We start from the raw sequence: 22,359 nt of genomic DNA, 5'->3' as shown, positions 1-22,359 counted from the left end.
TCCTCTGTGCACCCGCCGTGTGTCCACCATCCACCATGCACGTAGCGTGCATCCGCCGTGCTTCTGTTGTGCTTCTGCCATACATCTGCTGCACACCCACCCCGCACCCTCTGTGAGCCCACTGTGCATCCGTTGTGCATCTGCTGTGCATCTGCTGCACATCCTCTGCGCGCCCGCCGTGCATCTGCCGCGTGCTCGCTGTGCGCTCGCCGTGCATCCCTCGCACAGCCCCTGCACAGGGGCAGGGCACCCCCTGCTCGTTCTCTGTGCACCCTGCACGCCCCCGCTGTGCATTTGCTGTGCATCCATCCTGCCTCCCCGCTGCACCCGTGGTGTATCAGCCGTTCACGTGCTGCACATCCACCCTGACACCGCTGAGCATCCTCCGCGCACCGCAGCTCCGCAGAGGGCAATGTGAACAGCCACAGAGGACCTGGATCTGCTCTAACTCCTGCACTTCTCCCACCCCATCTGCTCAAAGGGGCCCAATTCGACTCAAAGGGGCCCAATTCGCCGCCCCCCTGCACACGCTGAGGACACATCGGGTGGCAGGGACGAGGCAAGCACAGTGCCCGGTGCCTTCTGCTGTCCCCTGGGTGTCTCTGGGGAGGCTGCAGAGCTGGAAGTACTGCCTGCCATGGGATGGAGAGGACAGAAGCGTGGCTGTCCCACCCCAGCAGGAAAACTGAGCATGGCACACCATCCCTTATCAGCTCCCCACGTACATCCTGGCAGGCAGGGCCAGATCCAGGGGCACCCAGGGGACCCGCGGCGGTGTCTCCATTGCCCCGAGCCAGCCCAGCTCGTCGCAGAGGGTGCGCAGAGCAGGTGGCAGGGAGATGGGGCTGGCAGACCTTGAGGTAACGGCTGCTTGAGTCAACCTAAAGCTAACGGGAAACAGACAGAAGGGCAGCGATGTGGGGGGGGGGACACAGACACCCCACTGGGGAGCTGGGGTCCCCGTGAGAGCCGCGCTGCGGGCGAGGAGAGAGTTACGTGCACAGGAGGTGCAGCGGCACGGTGCAGGTACCCCATCGGTCTGGGGGGGGGGCACGGTGACACCCAGAGCTGGGGTCACCCCCTCTGCACGTGGCACCCGCAGCCTGAGCCCTTCCTCCTCCTCGCCCTGTCCTCTCCTCCCCGCACTGGCCTGGAGCCTCTGAGCGCAGCGGGTGCTCTGCGCCGCTTCGTGCTTCCTCTGCACTTTCCCTTTCTGCAAGCATCATCTCTGCGCTTTCATTTTTTTTTGCAGGCGTCATTGCCAGGTGCTTTTTGGGGCCACGGCCTTTGCGGTCTTTCTGGGGCACACTCAGCACCCTCACCTGGCACCCTGCAGGATGCAGCCCCCCCCCGTGCCATGCCCAGCACAAACAGCTCTCGTTATTGCTTTCCACACAAATACGAAGGTAAAAGAAGAGGCAAGCGAGCGCTCTCCCACCTGCCCCTGGCCCCGGTGGGGAGAAACGTCCGGCACAAGAGGAGATTTAGGGGTCATGGGGAGACGCCACCTCCCAAATTTACGCATTGGCTTCCAAGACAAAGCACCATTCCTGTGGCAACAGCGTGCCGTGACCGGCGGTGGCACAGGGCTCTCGTCCACCCCTAGCACACAGCACGGACACCTGGCCATAGGGACACTCAGTGACACATGAATGTGGCAATTCCCGTGCCATGGAAAGCCCCAAACCCGCTGCATCTCCCCGCAGCCCTTCGGCGAGGCAGTTGGCACCCTCTGCCATCGTCTGCACCCGCGCCCACGCCGCGCGCTCCTACCTCTCGCTGCAGCACCAGCTCCTTGGTGAAGTGCGTGGCCTCCTCGCTGAAGGGTTCCCCCTCCTGCACCAGCCCCGGCAGGTTCCTGGCTCCACGGGGACACTCGATACCTGCAGGGGGAGAGGGAAGCGTTGGGAGGGGGCTGCCGTGTACCCGTGCGCCCACCCCGGTGGCCCGGTGGCTGCCCCAACCCCGCGTGGCACGCGGCCGGTGGCTTCGGGCTCTTGGTTGGCAGCAGCGCTGCTCCTTCCCTTTACGGCGGCCGCAGGGCTCGTGCAGCTTCACGGGCTGTAAAACTATATGGGCGAGGAAATGAAAATTGATTCCCCGGCTCCACGCGGCGCAGCCAGAGCAGTGCCAGGCCTCGCTGCTCCCGCCTGGCACCGGGCTTGGCTGCGGGGCTGCCGGCGGCTCATCGTGGGGTGGGACGGGGGCACCCCATGTACCCAAGGGGGCTGCGAAGACCCCACGCTGGGAGCTGCTCCCTGCACAAATCCTAAATAATCACTGGGCAAGGCAGGGCTGGGGACACAACCCGAAGTGCACACTTGGTGGAGGAAGGCAGCGCGCAAAGACTTTGCCACGGCACCGGCGGTGCCACCTCATGCCTAGGCGCACCGTAACACCCCCTGGCCCCCCAGAACCCCCAAAACCCCCAGCTGGTGGGCACGGGGCCCATGCAGAACCCACGACAGCCCCTGGGCTGGGCCAGGGAGGAGCTGGCAGTGCGGGGGGCTCGGTGACAAGCCCACAGGCTGGGGGTAGTGCTGTGCCCCTGTCCCCATCCCCAGTCCTTGCGCCCTACATCGCGCCGGAGGGGGACAGCCCCGGCTGCCTCAAGCACGGAGCCTAATTCCAGGCTGCTCCCATTACCTCTAATAGCCGCCTGCACGATAGCACTGGCTGAGAGCTCCTGATAAGCAGGTATTAATTCTGCCCTATTATTACAGCCGCGCGGGCAGGTCAAGCACCAGCCCTACCCCCCAATCGCGGCAGCCATCGCTGGGAATTGAAATACCGAAAAAAAAAAAAAAAAAAAGAGGGGAGAGGAGGAGGCCGAGTGCTGCAGGGCTGGATCTCTGGCTCGGTGCAGAGGCCGGGCTGTGCCCCACGTGCCCCAGACCCAAATCACGAACTGGAGCCGCCGTGGCACAGTTGCCACTCCCTGACTCAGTTTCCCCAGGTGCGGAGCGGGGTGAGAGCCCCGGGGTCCCCTCGTGCAGCGCGTTCCCTGAGCCAGGCTGCTCCGCAGCCACAGAGGCGCAGGTTATTAAACGGGGAAGTGCTGCATTATTAATTTTATTTTACATAATTTGCTATTAATGAAGTGCCCAGAGTTACATTTAGCGGCTGCCCGACCCCGTCGGTCTATAACGGGAAAGCGCAGAGCAGCGCTCTGAGGGATGCGGTGAGGCCGGTGCTGGCATTACCCCAGCTCATGGCACAGCCCCAGGAACCATCGGGGGTGCTCAGCCTGCAGGACCATGCTGCCGGGGTGCAGAGAGGGTGCTGTGGGGTCCGAGAGCCACCCCACAACACCCTGGGACCGGCACCGCAACGGCTGGGGACGGGGCTGTCCCGGCACGGGGGGACCGTGGCACTTGGTGGGATCACCGGGGTGATCAGGGTGCAGGCACCAGAGAAGGGGATGGGATTAAAGCACAGCACAACCCGGTGCTCCTCACCGTGCAGGACAGACAGACAGACACCAATAATTCATGGCAAGCACGCGGCGAAGCCGGCACCACAAAGGGCAGACCCTGCAGCAAAGCCACGATAGGAACCCGGCCGGTGATTGATGGCCTGAACAGGAATTTTTCTGTTTAGCAGAGCCCCCATCCTTTATCTACGTGCTGTTTCTAATCAAAAAGCCTGCTTAGGGTCAGGAGCAGACCTGGCTGCGGGGCACCCCCCGGCACGGTGCAGGGGGCACCCAGCACTGCCGGCACGCAGCCGCCGTGCGCCAGCAGCAGCGCTTCCAAAATGCTGCTCCTGCACCTTAACCAAGTGCTGATGGGCGTGCAGACGCAGCTGGGCCACGGGGGGGGAGCCAGCAGCCACCCTGAGAGAGGGGAGAGCAGCCCCTGGGAGGCTGGGGGGGGGCGCGAGCGCAGACGATGAGAAGCGCCGACTTAAATCAAGGTTTCCTGCTCGCTGATTTAGCCGGCGATTAAAAGCGGTGATTTGAATCACTCGAAATTAAACCTCTGCACCGTGGGCCGTGATGGGCGAGGAGGGGGCTGCAGGAGGCTGCAGGGGAGGGCACCGGCGTCCCTGGCTCTCCCCGGCCTTCCCTGGGGCTTGCTGGGCCAGGGGAGCATCTGCTCCAAGAAAATATGTGCATTCTTACCCCATCCTCATCCTCATCCTCATCCTCATCCCATCCCATCCCATCCCCATCCCATCCCCATCCCACCCCATCCCATCCCATCCCCACCCCATTGCCTCCCACCCTCGCCATCACCACGACTGCAGAGCTGGAGCAGGGTGGCAGCCAAAAAAGCCTTTTTTCCCCTCTTTTCCCTCCCCCCTCTCCTCCGTGCTGTCTCCAAGGGAAGCAAAACATTTCCAGGCAGTCTGGCAGGAGTTTGGCAGTGGTGACACGCAGCAGCCAGCTGCCAGCCCCCCCAAGAGCCCCCCGAGGATGAGGGGAGCCCCCAGCCCTGCCCGCTCCCCATCCCGGTCCCCGAAGCAGCCCCTGGAGCATCCTCAACCCCTGCCCCAAAAAAACGGGGTAGGAACAGAGGATTTCTGTAAAGGCAGCAGAACTCGGGGTGGGGAGAGTGGGCGATCCAGCGGCTTCGTCAGCGAGCTGAGCACCGGCAGCCCGGCCCCAGGGGGCTCCCCGGGCTGGGGGGGTGTGGGGGCAGGCACGTGAGCAAGCGTGCACCCCCCCTTGTGCGCCGTGCACCTTTTGGGGGCACACGTGAGATCGGTGTGAGGTGTTCGCCAGGGCTCCTGCCTTCGCCAGGAGGATTCTGGCGCCCTTCCTCCTCCTCCTCCTCCTCCTCCTCCTCCTCCTCTGCGCAGCGAGCAGGGGCTGGGGGGAGGGAGCCGTGGCTGTGCGCTAGCAGCCTCCAACAGCGGCGAAAGATGCTTTTTGTGCAGAAAGTGATCTGAAGCAGCAGCCGAGGAAGTGTCCAAGTGCTTAAACCCCAAACACCAATTAGGAGCGCGGCGCTGCCGCAGCCCGGCGCGGGCTTGGGGGGGCCCCCACCGAGCGCTGCATGCACGAGCCCTGCACCCTGCACCAGATGCCACGTTGGGTACGCTCACAGCCCCTGATGCCTCTTGAAACCACACGAGCGAAGCCTGTTTTGGGGGAAAAACAAAAAAAAGGCACCTAGGAAGGATGCGATGAGCGCGTCCAACCCCAGCACTACGCATCCGCCGCGCGGCACGGGGAGGGGGACACCCGGCAGAGATGTGAGCGCAGCCATCAAAGTTGCACAGCTCTTGAGAAAACTAAATAAACCTGAAGACGCGGCTCTGATGCTCTTCCCGGGGAGCCGTAATGTATTAATCTGCGCAGATGAGGGATGCAGTTTAAAACACTGCAGCGTGCGGCTGCCGCTGCTTTCCCCCGGGGTCCCGAAATAACTCCGCTACAAATCACTTCTGCTCAGCGCCGCCGGGCAGCAAACCACGGCTGGGGCATGGCAATGATGGAGGCGGCCAGGGCAGGGGGCTGGGGGCTGCTCCGACCCCATCCCTGTCCCCATATCCATGCGGGGACAGGAGGAGGGCAAGGGCTGGGGACAAGCATCACTGCAAACGCCCCCGTGCGCCCCCCAAGCTGTGGGGAGATGCAATGGGGCATCAGCTTGGAACGGAGTCGGACAGAGCTTTGGGGGTGCATGAAAACTAACCTAGCACATCCCTCAACAGCTGCCCCATGGGTGCAAAATAAAATTTGGTGATGGCACCAGCACAGGCAGCAGAGGGGCAGGCGCCTGCCTGCATCTTGCTGGGGGGCCCAGTGTGCCCCCTCTTCCCTTCGCCGCGCTGTCGCCTTCCCCACCGGCACGGCGAGGCAGCGGCAGTGGTGTGAGGTCTCGGCGCCCCGTGCTCCTGCCTGGAGCACTTCTGCCACTGACGAATGCCTGAGATTGATCTCCGGCAGGATTTACAGGGTCTTTGAGAAATAGAAAAGGCGAACAGAAGGGAGGACAGGAGCCGCGCGGGAGCATCAGTCACCGGAACGGAGCCGCCCGGTAATTGCGGGCAGCGCAGGAGCGAGACCTGAATGTTGAAGCCCCGCGCCAAGACCTCGGTGCACCAGAAGGACGCGAGGTTTGGGGCTGGATCCTGACACGATGCACGCGCCCTGCTCCAGGGGGGCGCAGAGCTGGCCCCCGGGGACGCCCGGTGACGCCGCCGTCCCCTCCCTCTCGTGCGCCGTGCCCGAGCCGCGGCGTCCCGGTGCAGGCGGTGCCCACGGCGCTGGCACGCGCAGCGGCCTCGAGTCGTGATGGCAACTTGGCTGCTGCCGCGCAGCCCGTGTGGGAGCGCGGCGTTATTTTTAACACCAGTCCCTACCAAAATAGAGGCTGTCGGGAACAGGGAAACAGACGGCAGCGGGGAGGCGGGGGGCGGCCGGGCGCAGCCCCAATCGCGCCATCCGCAGCCCCGGTGGGGGGCACGGCTGGGGACCCCCAGTGTGGCACGGTGCCGCCAGGAACGGTGGCAGGAGAGCTAAACACGCGCTGCCCGGGCGCAGGGGCAGGTTGTTGGGTGCTGGGGGGATCCCATTTCTCAGACCCTGGGTTGTGAGGAGCAAAGCAGTGCAGGGGGTGACGATGGCCCCGTTATCAGAGGATCTGTGATAAAAAGGGGCTGGAGGCACTCATCCGATGGGGATGGGAGAATGGCTGTGCAGCCCCTATATCCCATACAGCCCCTTCATACCCTATAGCCTGTACTGCCCCTACATCCCATATAGCCCCTGCATCCCATACAGCCTGTACAGCCCCTATATCTCAAACAGCCCCTAAACATCCCATACAGCCTGTACAGCCCCTGTATCTCAAATAGCCCCTAAACATCCCGTACAGCCTGTACAGCCCAGCTCATACAGCTGATTTATCCCATACAGCTCGTACAGCCCGTATATCCCATAAACCCATCAGGTCATACAGCCCATAAGGCTCATAGATCCTGTACACTCATCAGGTCATACAGCCCATATATCCCATACAGCCCATATAGCCCATACACCCATCAGGTCATACAGCCCATACAGCCCATGTATCTCGTACAGCCCATACATCTGCTGCATTTGGGGTCTCTGCATTGCCACTCAGCACACCTGCAACATCTGGGGTCATTGCATCCTCACCCCATTCACCTGCAGAATTTGGGGTCACCACATCCCCACCCCACACACCTGCAGCATCTGGGGACACTGCATCCGGACACTACAGGGCCATAGCATTTGGGGTCACTGCATCCTGACACTGTGGGCCCACAGCATTTGGGGTCACCACATCCCCACCCCACACACCTGCAGCACCTGGGGTCACCACATCCTGACGCTGCGGGGCCACAGCATTTGGGGTCACCATTTCGGGGCTCAGCTCCCAGCTCCACCCCGTGGCTGCGCAGCCCCACGTGAGACAAAAAAATGAGGCAAAGCCAAAAATCGGGTAAAAATGCATCAGCTGCACGGGGCATGAAGCTAGAAAGGGCTCCGGGGTGTCTCCAGTCCCATGCCACCCATGGTGTGTCAGAACGAGGTCTGGCGTGTGCGCAACCTCCGCAGGCTGTAGCCGTGTCCTGCAGCTCAGGGAGAAACCTCATTTTTGCCCTTTTTCCCCTAAAAGCACCAACACACCCTGACACAGTGGGGCTGCAGACGGGCTGTGCTCACCCAGCATCCAGATGCCCCCAGGACCCCGCAGTGCCTGGACGGGGACCCCACATCCCACGGTGTCACCGGTGAGCTACGGCCACTCCAACAGGAGATGTCACGCTGAGGGGGGGGCGAGACCCTTGCCAGGGGGGTATCGGCTGCAGCTCAGCCCCCCCGGCACAGATAAACACCGTGACCCCCACCCCACCTCGTAAATACGGCGCCGCGCTGTCGCCTCGGCACGATTTAGGGCCCCGACCCTCGGCGCCCTGCTGCACGCTGACAGCGCCGTGCTGGGGCGCAGGAGCCTCGGGGTGAGCCCCCCCTCTGCTGGATCCCTCCCGCTGGCGCTGCCGTGGGCCCCCGCACCCCGAAGGCGGCGTCAGGCTCCGGAGTCTGGCTGGGGAAGCGGAGCGCGGGATTAAATTAGTGCCTCTGTATTTGCACATATTTATAGCGCGCCGACGTATATATTTTAGCTGGGAAGACGGCGTGAGGCTCCCTGGAGAACATCCCCGAAGTCACATTGACAGGGGACCTGTCTTCGCTTCATGATGCTCATTTGCATTTGACTTTAAAAAAAAAATAATTAAAAATGAAGGCGGCGTTGAGGAATCGCGGGGATTTGTCCCGTTTTTGGGACAAAACCCACGCTGCCGGGCAGCGGGGCCGGGGCAGCTCCGGCTGCGGCAGCGCCGCGCTGAGAGGAGAGAGCCTGCAGCGGCTCCTGCCAAAACCGAAGGAAATGGGAAAAAAAAAGGAGTGTGTGTGCACAGGGAAAGCCCACCCTGGCTCGCTGCCGCCCCATGCCCCTCGTCTCTCATTATTTTACGAGGCAATTACTTCAGCAATTAGCCAACGGCCGCACCGTGCCAGGGCAATGCAGCAGCCCCGGGGGCGATGCTGGGACCTGCGCCCCGGTTGTGGTGCTGGGACCAGTGCCCCAGTTGTGGTGCTGGGACATGTGCCCCGGTTGTGCCGTGCCAGCAGCCAGGGGAAGAAAACAAATTGCCAAATTTGTCAAAATTGTCAAAGCACGGGTGGTGCACAGAAGGATCACCGGCACCGGGCCCTCCCCGTGGCACGGCTGGGAGCGAATTTGGCCCCTGCAGCCTCGTGCTCCGGATCCCAAGCTCACTGCATCCCCCCCCCCGTGCCGAAATCCCTGGCCTGGGAAGCCGCCAGCCCCCGCAGCCGCCTGGCCTTTCGTTAGCTGCTCGGCTGAATAATTGATCAGGCTGCACGGGGCTCATTAGGGGCGGGGATGCTTCAATAACCGAGTTTGGCTTACGCAGGGTGAAGGTTTAACTTCCCGGCGCCGGGAGCGAGGAGGGAGCGCCCGTTTGGGATCTGGGGGTGGCCACAGGGGACCCTCTGCTCCTGCCGGGGGTGGGCCGGGGCGAGGAGGCTGCCAAGCAGTCCTAATTACGCAGCTCTAATTAATATGTGGAAGGACAGGGAAAGCACAGCAGGCGTGGTGGTGATCGGGTGCCGGCACGTGCCAACGGGTGCCGGGGAATTCCCGTTCCCATCGCAGCCCTCCCGGCGTCACCTCCCACCCCTGGGTCCTGCGGAGCCTCCCACCCTGACCGGGGTCACCCCTTGCCCCTTCCCCAGCAGAGGTGGCGCGTTGTCTTCCACGCTAATTGGCACTCTACCTGCCTCTTTAGCCTGTAATTAATGTCTACAAGTTGATTAGAGAGCTGGAGCTGGGGAAGTGTCCCCGGAGAGGTGCCAGGAGGAGGAAGAACTGCAGATCCCTGGTGCCGCAGGGATCAGGAGGGGACCGGGGAGCACCCGTGAGTGTTTCTGGCAGCACCACGAGCCCGGCGCAGCTGAGGCTCTGGGACGGGCAGCACAGGGTGAATCTGTGCAATGTGGGGTGATCTGTGCTGTGGAAATTGGGGTGATCCTGTGCAAATTGGGGTGATCCCGTGCCACGCAGGACGATCCCATGCAGCGTGGATGCAGAGGCTGCTGTGCGCAGCCACATCTCCCCTGGGGACGCAGCACCCACGGCACCGAACACCCCAAAACCTTCACTCCCAGCCCGGCCCCTTGCTTTGCAGGGTGGTGACATCCCCCCCCCCACAGCTCGTTATTCCCAGCCCTCTAATTGAGCTGTCTGCCGAAGGGCAATGTGGAGGTGGCGAGGGAGGTGGCCGGGGTGACTCAGCCGCGGCAGGAGGCGAGCGGCGCACCCTGCGCGCAGCGGCACCCCCAGGGCTCCGGGGACCCTGCGGGGGCTCGGGGCCGCCTGTGCCAGGGGAGGGTCACGACTTTGGGAACTTTTCGGAGCCCGGGCACCCCCAGCAAGGCGACAGCCCGTCGGTCTCCACAGCAACGGGGATTAAATATAACTTGCAGCGAGCGCGCTCCCCCCGGAGCCATCCATCCATCGCCCGGCCGCCGGAGCGGCCCCCCCGCCTGCTCCCATTTGATTTAAAACCCACCCAACCAAGCCAGAGCCCCTGACCTGCAGCGAGGGGCCGGGAACGCCACGTGGGATGGCAATGGGAAGGGATGGGAGCACCCCAAGCATCCCACCAGGCCCACAGGAGCCCCCCGACCTCGCCAAGGGAAGGGTTTAATTGCCGCAGCGGTGCGGAGCTGAGCTCATGGTTCGGGTGTGCCAGCCCCGTGCATGCATCCAGCAGCACCAACATGAGGAGGAAGAGGCAAGGATGTGCATGAGGGCCGGGAATCACAGATTTCCAGGGAATGGCAATGCAAGGAGTGGGAGTGAGGGTCCCAGGCCCCCTCCCCAGCCCCTGGTGTGCGGGGAGCGCTCGGAGGCAGCCGTCGGGATTCCCGCATGCGAAGCGCAGCCGAGCCCGACGGCTGCCTTCCGCAAGAGAAATATTTAAATATCACGAAATTCCTCCTCCCGAGCACGTGGGAGTTTTATCGCTTCTTAAAATTTTAATGTATCAGTCGCAGGCAAGGGGGAGTCTCATTTCCCTGTCTTTTGCAGCTGACTTTAAGAATGGTTAATTATAAATAAGGCAGCGCGACTATTTATACGCACAAGCGCAAGGAGAAGGACAGGTTTAGGACGCGCTTCCCACGCGGCAGGAGCCAGCCGGGAGCGCGGGGGGCCCCGATCCTGCGCCCTGGCAGAGCGGGGCTGGGGACCTTCGCCCCTCCGGGTGGCAGCGGGGACGTGCCACCGCCGGGAGCGCATGGTGTGACATCACGGCACGTCGCGTGACATCACATCGTATGACATCACATCGTGTGCCATCGCACCACGTCAAGCTGTGTGACATCCCATCGCATCGCCGTGGGGTTTTTGGTCCCCGGGGGGCAGCGGCGCAGCAGTGGCCGCTGGGGTGGCCACGTCCTGCAGCGGGGTGGCCCAAGGGGATGGGGACAAGGAGCCGGGGCACAGGCAGGGGCAGTGCCCGTGTGTGCGGGGCTCTGGGAGCTGTTCCTGGACCTGCCACGGTCCCTCCTGTTCCCAAAACGCTCTCAGAAGCCCCAGCAGAAGGGAAGGGGTGGCTCTGGGGGAGCCCAGGCTCAGCAAGCACCCGCACATCTCCGGCACTGCGGGAGCAACGGGACAGCCAGGGACCGTCCCAGCGCCGTCCCCTGGGGAAGATCCCTCGGGTGGGAGCGGCAGGAGCCGTTGCTTACAGCAGCCGCGGTGTTGTTATCCCCATATACGGTCTATTTATACGCTTATTGAATTTTTCATAACCGAGTTGTGAACGATCAGCGTTCAGGGTCATCCTTTATACGCGGTTATTGCCATAGAAACCGGAGCGAGAGCGAAGCCGCCCCACATCGGCTCCCATGGAGGCACCGCGAGCACGCGGCACGGGCTGCCGGGGTTCCGCGGGCTGCCCCGCGGCCTTCCTCACCCTCCTCATCCTCCTTGACCTCCTCCTGGAGCCACACGTCACTGCCTGCCCTGTCCCACGTCCCAGGAAGGTGGCGGGTCCAAATGTTCCCGGAGCACGGCCGTGGGGTGAAGGGCGGCTGCGATGTGCCGGCGAAGGAGGCTGAGCCCTGGTGGCACCGCGCACTGCAAGCGGGACCGTTTTGGAGGGGGAGCTCTGCAGTTTTTGTAGGACCTACCAGAACAACCACCATGTGCACGCAAAGACGTGCACCCTCCTGGTGCACCACAACTCTGGGGCGAAGCATCTGAACTTCCCCACCCCTGTCCCCCAGCAGTGGGCACAGCCCAGGTGCCACCCCCGGGGACGCAGGACGGAGAGCAGCAGCAACGCCAAGACGTGCAGGAACCTCCCAAATCCCAGCCCCAAATCTGAGCTCGGGGAGAGGGCAGGGACAAGCACCCCAGGAGCACCAACTCTCCAGCCAGCTCCAATTAGTGCTGCCCCGCTCAATTAAACCCTCGTGCGCCCCAGCAGCAGGGGACGGGGTGCAGGGGGCAGAGGCATTTTCGGGAGCTCCGTGCGCGTCCCCGGAGCCGTCCCCGGCGTGGCGCGGCGCGGCGGCTCACCTGCCAGCAGGAAGGTGATGAGGCAGGTCTCCTTGGGCATGAAGAGCTTCAGGCGGGACCCGCTGAAGACGTACTCCACCACGGCCTCGGAGCGGCCAGCGCGCTGCAGGAAGGGCAGGAACTGCTTCGCCTTCTGGGTGTCCTGCGGAGAGAAGGGGGGTCAGCGCGCCGCGCCGCTCCCACAGCCCCCCCCATGGCACCGGTGCTCTGGGGACAACGTTTTAACCCCCCCCACACCCCATATGGGGAGTGGGATGAGGGATGTGGGCACAGCTCGGGCGGCTTCCAGCCCACGCTGCGCCCTCCCCTCGCTGGTACCCACGGCCCCAACATCATCAGGGAAATGAGGCCAGATCCTGCTCCATCCTGACGGAGTGCCCTGCAGGACCCCCTAGGACCCCCTCCCATCAGTTCTGTCCACCCAAAAGGGCCGGATTCATGCTAAGTAGCTCGGGCACAACTTGGGCTCAGTGCTCACGGAGCCCCCCCACACACTTTGAAGCTGCGGCCTCGGCCGAGATCGCCGCCACCGGCGCGTTTCGGAGGCACGGCGCGCCGTGCCGCGAGCTCCTGATTTATTCACCCGGGGAAGAAAAGTCAAAGCCAAGCAGCTCCTAAAATAAAACACAGCCAGGTGGCTTTGTATTTCACTCCGGCCTTAATTTAGAAAAATGAGCTGCGGAGGGAAGGGAGGGAGCTTGCCACAGCCCAAACCCCGCGCCTCCTCCGTCGAACCCGGACCCAAAGGAGCACGGCCGCGCTGTGCCGGCAGCTGCAGCATCCACGCCTGAACCACGGCGCCGTGGGGAAGGAAGGGATGTGGGTCTGTGGAATGCAGGCTCAGGGCTACGGTGGGAGCAGGGGTGGCTGCTGCTGGGGTTGTGGCAGGGCAGGGGGGGGCAGAGACGCCCCCAGGTCTCGCTGTGGTGTGGCTGTGGCACTCGACGCCGGGTGGCTCCGCGCCACGTGCGCCACGGGCACCGCACGGGCCCGGGGAGGGCGCTCAGCAGATGTGCAGTCAAGAAGTTAATGCAACACATGTAAGTGCAATCTGCACGCAAAGGAAAACCACATTACCCCATGTTAACCACTTAGGTCGAACATATGCAAATCTAAAATGGGAGCCGCTAATGAAGGCTACTAATTAGCGGTAATCACTATGCAGTCACGATTTGATTAGCTGAGGGAAAAACGAGCTGCGTGAAGGAGCCCACCGGCAGCTCCGTCCCACAGGTGCCAGGTGGGGAAGCCCCCGTGCCCCGGGGAGGGCGGTGGGGCAGCGAGGAAGAGCGTGGCGGTGAGGAAGAGCGCGGCAGCGAAGATGCTGCGGGCCGGCACCGTGCGCCTGCCGCTGCCAGCATCCGTGGGGCGCGGCGGTGTTCAAACGTGCTGGAGGATGACCTTAAAAATCCACAAGGATTTTGCATAACACAAAGCAGCTCTTCCGCAAGAAGGGAAGAGGCGTGCAGGCGCTGGTGGTTAATGTAGAATAATAAGTGGGGAGCGGCAGTCACCGCCGGCAGCGGAGGCACCGGAGTGCCAGGGCAGCGGGGAGAGGCTGGTCGATCCTGGGGCTCCACTGATGCAGGGGGATCTGCGCTGCTTGGAGCTCAGCCCTGCTTCCCTGAGCTGCTCCTGATCCCTCCTCGCTCACCAGAATGGATGTGGTGAGGTTTGGGCACCCATGGTACCAGGAGGAGAGAGACCGGGTTCAGGCACGGGGCTGCAGCACCAAACTGAGACCCCCGCCTGCACCATGGACACGGGGAGGCAGCACCAAACGCTGGGGGTACCGAGACCACCTCCTGCACCACAGTGCTCCCCCTCTGCTGTTCTCCTCCAGACAGCACCACTGCCAAAAAATGCGCTCAGTGGGACAGGAGCAGGGAATCTGATGGGGGAGATGGGCCCTGAAAACACCGAGTGGAGAGCGAGGGCACCACGGCTGGGACAGGAAAAGGAGACTGGGGATGTGTCCGAGCCTCCTGGCACGGGCACCCAGAACTACAGCACCCCTGGGAAGGAAACCTTGGGTGCTGCCAAGCAGGATGGGCACTGCCACGGGATGCCCATGTCTGTGGCTGAGCATCCAGCACCAAGAGCAGGGCTGGATCCGTCCCTCGTCCGGAGGGTGAGGCTGTTCCAGGGCTGGCAGCGATTCCCAGGAGTGAATTTTGGGAGCGCTCGGGGCAGCTCCGGCTCCCCAGCACCGCGCACCAGCCCGGCACGGTGGCAGCGGCGGGCGCGTGACGCCGCGGCTGGTGGCCTTTGGGACGGGAGCAGCTGCTGCAGAGCTCGCGGCCGCCCAGCCCAGCCGGTGGCAGCGCGCTGAAGGACACGCCGTGCGTCCTTTGCAGGAGGAAGGCGGGAGGAACGGACACGGACACGGAGCATCCTCCGCCGGCAGGACCCTGTGGGTGCCTCGGGGCCGGCTGGAGCAGGGTGCTGCAGCTGGGGAGCAGCTTCCAGGGGAGGGGGGGAACCCACAACACCCCCCAGGGCACTTAAATGAGCCAAGATTGCTTTCTGAGCCTCACGGTCTAGTCTCGGCGCCTAAATCCCATCCTTCCTAAATCCCTTCCTTCCTAAATGCCATCCTTCCTAAATCCCATCCTCTCCCTGCACGTGGAGCCTCCCCCTGCACCCTGCGCACTGTTCCTGCGCTTGCTCCAAGCAAACACCTCCCTGCTCACCTCTCCCAACTACCACATTGTGCCAGCTCGGCTCTGCCAATGCCCCCTCCTGCTCCTGCAACCCCTCCGTGACGCCCCCCCCGGGCTGCAGACCCCGTGGTCAGGCCTGGGAGCTGCACGGGGTCAGCGCTCCCAGCCCCAAAACCTCACAGCCCCCCACCCGCAGCGCTGCGGACACTGGGCTGCTCGGCACAAATTCGGATGGAGAAGGGCAGCGATGGCACCAGAGCCGGGCAGGATCCATCCCCCGCCACCGAGATCCATCCCCACGGAGCAGGGACCCCAGCCCCACTCATCCCCCAGGGCAGGAGCCGCCCCCTCCTCGTCCCCACTATTATTTTAACGCTTCCAGCGTTTAATTAGCTGGGAATCGAAGGAAAATTATGCATAAATACAGCGAGGAAAAATATCCTCGTAACTCCACTTTCATGTGAAGCGCTGCCAATTATGCAAAATTATTCAAGGACTCTGCCCAAGGACGGGAGGCTTCCAGGCGGCCGCACGCTCGCCCTCGTGCCCGTGCCGGAGCGCGCGCCGTGTAAGGGGAGAGGCGAGCTGGTGCAGGTTTGTCTTGCACGGGCTGAATTATTTAACGAGCTGCTCCGGAGCAGAACCGCGCTGCTTTGAGGTGCCCGTGAGCCCGGCTGGATGCCGGGAAGGGGGAGGAAGGAGAGCCGGCCTCTCCCCGCTGCACGGAGGGGAGGATGAGGAAGAGGGAGGATGAGGGAGAGGGGCTGCCCGAGCGCATCCCCACGCACTGAGCCCCTGAGATGTCCCCGGGCAGGACCAGGGGAGGTGGCTGGGGTGGCAGCGGGGGGGCTGCGTCCTTCCCATGGGGCTGTGGAGGTTGGAGTTGTGGGATCAGCTCGCGGGGTGCTCGGGGGATTTTTGGGAACGCGGCTGCACCCCGCTGAGCTTGGGTGCCAGCGATGGGAACGCCGATGCGCCCGGCCAACGCCGTTTCTCCTGGCTGAAGAAGCAAGCCAGCAACGCCAGCCTGGGGCAGGACGGACGGACAGACAGACATCAGGACGGCCCCTGCTGACCGGAGCACCCAGGGGTCTCCGGAGAGCAGCAAACCTCGCCCAGCAGCGGGACTGCAAAGGAGGCCACCGCAGAGGCGAGCGTGGGCGAGGCGGCATTATCAGCGCTGCTGCACTTCCCTCTTCGCTTTTTTTTTTTTTTCTTTTTGCCTTTTGCCTTTGCTTTCCGTGCAGCCTGCAGCACCGCGGGCTCATCTGGAGGGGGGCTGCTTCAGGAGGCTGGGGTGCACCCCTGGGGTGCGCTCAGAGCCCCCCTCTCCCCTGGTTTCGGACATGGGGGCCGGGGCACACCAGGGCGGCCACAACCCGATGGGGAAAGGGCATTTCCCAGTGGGAGGAGAGTGGGCTGGAGCTGGAGGAACTGGGTGAAATCCGGCAGCCTGTGGCCAAATGAGGTCCCGTGAGCCTCGTGCTGGGAGCCAGGGCAAAGCAGAGCCGGGATGCAGCAGCTCCACGGGACGGGGATGGGGCCGAGCCCCCTGGTGCAGCAGCACGGAGCGGGACACGGTGCCGGTGCTGCACCGCTGCATTACGCACAGCACCGGGATGGGGCCAGGTGGAGGTACCCCCAGCAGCCCCTCCGGACATCCCAGCTCACCAGAACACAGCCACCCACCGGGGGCTCAGCCCCACGTGGCACGGACAGGATGAAAAGCAAACGCCCGCGCTCACGGGCGCCCGCATCGGTGCGAGGAGGGAGCCGGGGCCGCGGGTGACCTACATTGAAAAAACCCCGAAATCCCCGCGCGCTGCCTGAGCATCCTGCCTGCAGCCGGAGCGAGAGGGGCCCCCCCCCCGAGCCTGGGCAGCGGGAGGGGAGCGCCGACGCTAATTCCCATTAAATTATTTTGGCAGTGCTAAAGCACACCCTGTCAGTTCGGTGCGCACCCGCATTCATCATGCCGCACAACTGCTGACACTCGCCTAACTCGGAGTGGGATCAATTTACAGAAAACTATTAAAGATTAAAAAAGATTAACAAATCTTCATAAAAGCGGTGATGTATTACCCTAATTTTGTTTGCAGGGGCCCTCCCCCTCCGCCTCCCGGCCGGAACCAACCGTTTTGCTCGCCTCCCTGATTGAGTTACGGGGCCGCTAACAACCCCGCGCCGCGCCTCTCGGGGGCTTCGTGCGCCCGGCACAGCTTGGAGAGGGGACATCCCTGCACCCACATCCCTGCGCTCACCCATCACAATTGCTGCAGAGCCACGGATGCTGCCGGGGCCCCAAGAGACACAGGGTAAGAGGGGGCTGGTGGAAGAGGCAGCAGGGGCATGGTGATGTCCCCCAGACAGAGCTCCGTGCCCGCTGAGGACACCAGGAATCATCCTGAGGGTTGGGCACCAAAAAAAGGACACCAGGGCCACCTCCAGCTGGAAGCGGAGCCCCTGGGGATGTTCCTGCAGCCGTGCACGGAGCCAGACCCAGCCCGCAGCCACCCAGGCACAGGGCAAGGGGCGAGAGGTCCCCGCAGAGAGAAGGAACCCCAGGGGAAATGTGCTTTGTGAGAGCAGGGTCCTTACCCCGGAGATGTCGGCCACTCGGTGAATGGGCACCTCCTTCTTGCTGTGCAGCCCCTTGCCGTTCTTGATGGCCCTGCAAAAGAGAGGTGGCACGTGCCATCAGCACCTGGCACGGAGAGGGGGTGACACGCCGTCCCCCCCGTGCACCCGCTGTCCCCCACTGTGCCTGCGGAGTGGCCAGCTGGCTCGTTAGCCTCTAATCCCAATTAGTGGCATCCAGCGGGCCCAGCACCCACCCGGTCAGGGGGAGCGTGTGTCCCTGTCACCAAATTTCATGGCTTTGCTCCCCACACATAGCGGGGAAGGGATGGGAAGGAGAGCGCCCCAGCCCAAGACGAAGTTAATACCTGTTTCTTTTCAGCATTTAATCAGACAAACTATTTAAAATGCAAAATATGCAGCAAATGCTCCAGTTCTGAAGGAATCACATTCCTTCCACGTTACCCAAACGCATTCAGGAAGCAGCCGGAATGAAGCGATACCGCTCATGGCACCAGTGGGTGGTTAGGAAATGAGCGGGGCCCTGGAGCTGCTCCCCAGGACTCCCCACAAGATCCCCATCCGTGTTGTCCATCCCTGAACCCCGACAGCCGGGATCCCACACGTGGGACATGGGGAAATGGGGGCGCAGGGCTCTTGGTGGCTCCGGACGCGGAGGAAGCGCATCCCTCACGAATACAGGAGCAGTGACTGCAGCAGGGAGGAGATAACGTGGCAGCACCCACGAGGCAGAGGCGCCCAAAACCACATCGAAGGGGTCGGGGTCGGGCTGCAGAGCTGGGAGCATCACGGAGTGGTTGGGGGGGTGCAGGGTCCGGCTGCCTTTCTGTGCTGCGTGCGCACCGTGCCGCCTCGTGCTGTGTTTCTCACCCGTCAGCACCCCCGGGTCCCTCTCCTCAGAAGCCAAAGGCAAGCTCCAAACGCAGCCAGAGCCCGTCGGCCACTGCGCAGCCAGAGGGGACGGCAGGGGCAGCTGCCCCAGGGTCCTGAGGGGACCCCGACGTGGTTCTGCTGCCGGGCTTATCGCCGCGCGCAGGAGCGGCAGCGGTGCCCCCAGACGCGGCTGCTGGCGCGGCACAGGCAGGGGGGCAGCGTGGTGGCAGGTGGAAGGGCAGCGCACACTCATTACAGCCGCCGACGGCTCCTTCCCCTGACAGCTCCGTCCTTTTCCAGCCTGCAAAGGCCACGTTTATTTTCCAGGTGCACGCAGCACAAAGCGCGCCCGGAGATGCCGCCTTGTCTTTCGGAGCGGCGCGGTGCCGCCCGGTGCCAGCACACGAGCCCCAAACCTGGCGTTTCGGGGCCGGGGATGTTTTCGGTTTGGGGTGATGGCTGTTGGCAGCAGGCAGGGTGAATCCAGCTGGAAACCAACCCTCGCTGCACCCACAGCTCCGTTTTGCAGCCCCCTCAGTGATTCAGGCTCATCCCCAAGCTGGGGCTTCCTTGGTTCCGGCACTCCTGCACCGTGCACGTCCCTGCGTGGGGGCAGCGTGGTCGGCAGGCTGGCGGCTGCACCTTTTTCCACGTTTTATCCCTGTGGATAAAGCTGCTCCGTGCCCTTCCTTCCCATAACTCGAGCAGGGAACCCTACAAAGCCCCTGCTTGCAGGCGTCGCAGCGCCTCGTTGCGCAGCCGCCCGCCAGCGACCTAATAGCTGCTCCCAGGCAAGAGGCACGGATCCGCTCGGAGTGGACAGCGATGATAATAAAAATACACGGGGAGAAAACTCAAAGGCCCTGCTGAGGCTTTGTACAGCAATCAATTTGCTGAGCTGTATGACTCGAGGAGCTGTCTGGAAGAAGACAACCTGTTAAATCAGCAAAAGGATTTCTTCTTCTCTCCCCTCCCTGCTTCGAGACACCCCTCCCCGCTCAGCGCTGCACCCAGGGATAAGTGGCTTGGGAAGAACCGGCTTTTTTTTATAGGGAAACAGCTCCTTCCCCAGCTTTACAAGAGGGACAAAGTCAAGCAAGCCCTGTAAAGCCCAGCAAGGGCAGCCGGGGATGCAGCCCCTCAGGGCAGGGATGTGTCGTGATGTCCCCTCCTGCTTGAGCTCCGTGTCCCCAAGGCCACCAACGCCAGCTCCCTGAGGGCCCAAGGAAACCCTCCCGAGGGCATTTGGGGCAGGGAAGGGGATGTGCAGCCCCCACGCACCTGCTTCAGGGCAGGGATGGATGAAAACCACACCCTGGGGAGCAGAGAGCTCCAGGAGGAGGGGACAGGATTTATTCAGCAGCTGCTTGCAGAGCTTCTGCGACCCCCTGTAGGTTTTTCCAGGAGATGCTGTGGGGTGCAGAGCGATGTCCACGAACCCCCAAAATCTGGTGGGAGCGGGACACCGATCACCCCCTTCCCAAATACCCCAAGAAGGGCAGAGCAGGCTCCAGCAGCTCAGCCTGGGCAGACACAACTCCATGCTTTGCTAACAAGACGAGAACTTGGAAGGATTCTTACAAGCCCCGAGCAACCATCACCGAAGCATGAGCTGCTCCGAGCGCATCCCTGCTCCGAGCTTAACCCTGCTCTGAGCTCATCCCTGCTCTGAGCTCAGCCCTGCTCCAATCTCAGCCCTGCTCCAAGCTCATCCCTGCTCCAAACCCCGCTTGCTTGGACGCCCCAGCCCCCCCCCGTGCCTCCTGGGCCAGGTTTGGAGCCCGGAGCACGGCTGCGTGCTCGGTGCCGGAGCGCTCCGAGATGCATCTTTCATGCCAGGCACATCCGCTCTGCAAGGCACATCCCCATCGTGCTGCAATTAGGCCACAAGCAAGCTGCTGGCCACGGATCACAGCCGCCTGCACTGCACGGGGAGGGCTGCAGGAGGGCGAGCCAGGGCCTGGTAGCAGCCCCCCCTTTTTGTGAGGGGAGGCTTGCGGCAGAGCCCAGCACCGTCTTGCACGGCAGGCTGGCAAAAACCACTGCGCAGCCCCCTCAACGCTGCTCGCCCCTGCTGGCAGCACTGCACCGGCAGCTGCAGCTGGAGCTGCTGCCGAGGAGGAGCTGAAATCCTGCCGGAGAGCAGCCGGGGCCAGGCCAGGCGCTGCGGGGGCATGGGGGGAATGGGGGCATCTCAGGGACCCAGCCCCACGCAGGTGGCACCGGGATGAAGTGGGGCAGGATGGAGCGCAGCTGGACAAGGCACTCCTGGGCTGTGCACACCGGGACTGAGCGCTGATGGGACGAGTAAGCCTGGACTATGTGCAGCTGGATGGTGCAGAGCTGGATGGTGCAGAGCTGGATGGTGCACAACGGGGTGGTGCACAGCTGGATGGTGCACAGCTGGATGGTGCACAACAGGATGGTGTGCAGATGGATGGTGCACAGCTGGATGGTGCAGAGCTGGACCCCACAAGCCCAGAGTGTGTGCATCGGGACCATGGATCAAACAAGCTGGGATCGGGCACACCTAGATGGTGTACACCCAGAGCACGCACGCCTGGCACACGCACAGCTGGATGGCACGCCTGGATTGCACACGTCTGGATTACGCACATCTGGATGGCACACAGCGGGATTAGACGTGCACATCTGGATTATACGTGCACATCTGGGTTATACATGCACGTCTGGATGACATACACATCTGGGCGACGTGTCCGGACCATGCACACCTGGATGCCATACATCTGGACAACATGCACATCTGGAGCACACAAACATCAAGGTGACATCTCTGGATGACACACATCTGGACGACACACACGCACATCTGGATGGCACGTCTGGATAACACATGTCTGGATGACAGACACACCTGGATCACACACACACATCTGGATTATAAACACACATCTGGATGACACACACATCTGGAGCACACACATCTGGGCGTGCACCCTGGCACACGCAGTGCCCTGCTCCCCGCAGCGGGCTCGAGCAGAGCCGGCAGCGAGCCCCAGCCTGCATCAGCACTTCTGCTGCCTCTGTCGAGGACACGGCGCAGGGAGCAGCCACACACATTTTTCTCACCACGATAACCTCAACCTAATTACGGGAGGCCAGAATGTGTCTGAAGTCCTCTGGATCTGCTCAGACGTCATACGGCTTAAATGCAATTACTTCTCCCGCAGCCAGGCTGGGGCTGGGCGGCTGCGGCAGCGCTCGGTGGGCTCGCTGCCCCGGGAACCACACGGGGCCCCCGGAACCCTGCGCCCCGCCACGCTCCGGGCACAACAGAGCCATGAGGCTCCAACAACCCCCCCCGGGGCATTTTTTTAAAAATGTTATCTTCTTTAATCTGCCTCCTGGGGGTTGCAGCATTAGCACGGAGATTCCACATGCGCTGCGCCGGCTCCCACTGACTCACAGCGCGCCTGGCCCTCCGCCAGCGCCGAGCCCGGCTGCCGCGCCAGCACCGCGCGGGCTGCGATGGAGGGGGCTGCCACGGGGGGGGCTTCGGCTCCACGGGGCTGGGGGCAGAGCTTGCAGAGCCAGGGCTGAGTGCGGGGTGAGGGCTGCTGAAGGGCAGGGAGGGCGCCCCGAGCGCCACGAAGGGGGGAGCGGGGCTGGGAAGGGAGCCAGCCGTGCCCACGGCACCGCCACCCGGCACGGCCGAGCTCCGGAGGCACTCACCGAGCCTCTGCGGCCAAAAGCTCGTCGTAGTGTGAGGATCTTTGGTCGTCGTCTTGCCGGTAGCGGATGACAGTGGCCAGGCCCTTGCTCACCAGCGCTTCGGCGATGTTGCTGCAAGGAAGAAGAGAGAAGGGGGGGCTCAGCACCGGCACAATGACCCCATGCGTGGCACCACAACCAGGGGAAGGAAGAGGAGACCCCCCAAATTTCAGGCTGCTGGCCAAGGGAAGGTGCTTGCAGTTATGTGTAACAACTAATGGGCACTCCTGCTGCTCAGGAGCGTGCACGAGAATGCAACAGCCCAGCACGTGCTCCCGTGAGCACCCCAAAATCCCGTGCACCAGGCGTGCCCTGGGCGCAGCAGCACCCGAAAGCACAGTGAGAGAGGACACTCCGCTCCCGTTTGTCCAGATGATGAGGGGGACGGGTCTGAG

At 63.1% G+C, this 22,359-nt stretch overlaps 1 protein-coding gene across 1 annotated transcript in view; it reads right to left on the bottom strand.

The window, feature by feature from the left end:
- Positions 1-337: 337 nt before the first annotated feature.
- SND1 (staphylococcal nuclease and tudor domain containing 1) overlaps positions 338-22,359 on the bottom strand; it is an 85,145-nt gene continuing 63,123 nt past the window's right edge. The window contains exons 13-17 of the mRNA XM_032197171.1: positions 21,926-22,036; positions 17,357-17,429; positions 12,096-12,237; positions 1,749-1,883; positions 338-471 (exon numbers count right to left, since the gene is read on the bottom strand). Of these exons, the coding sequence (XP_032053062.1) occupies positions 338-471; positions 1,749-1,883; positions 12,096-12,237; positions 17,357-17,429; positions 21,926-22,036 (595 nt within the window). The remainder of the gene's footprint in view (positions 472-1,748; positions 1,884-12,095; positions 12,238-17,356; positions 17,430-21,925; positions 22,037-22,359) is intronic.

Source organism: Aythya fuligula, chromosome 1 (genome assembly GCF_009819795.1).
Source record: "Aythya fuligula isolate bAytFul2 chromosome 1, bAytFul2.pri, whole genome shotgun sequence".
Classification (NCBI taxonomy): Eukaryota; Metazoa; Chordata; class Aves; order Anseriformes; family Anatidae; genus Aythya; species Aythya fuligula.
This window is presented reverse-complemented; position numbering and strand designations above follow the sequence as displayed.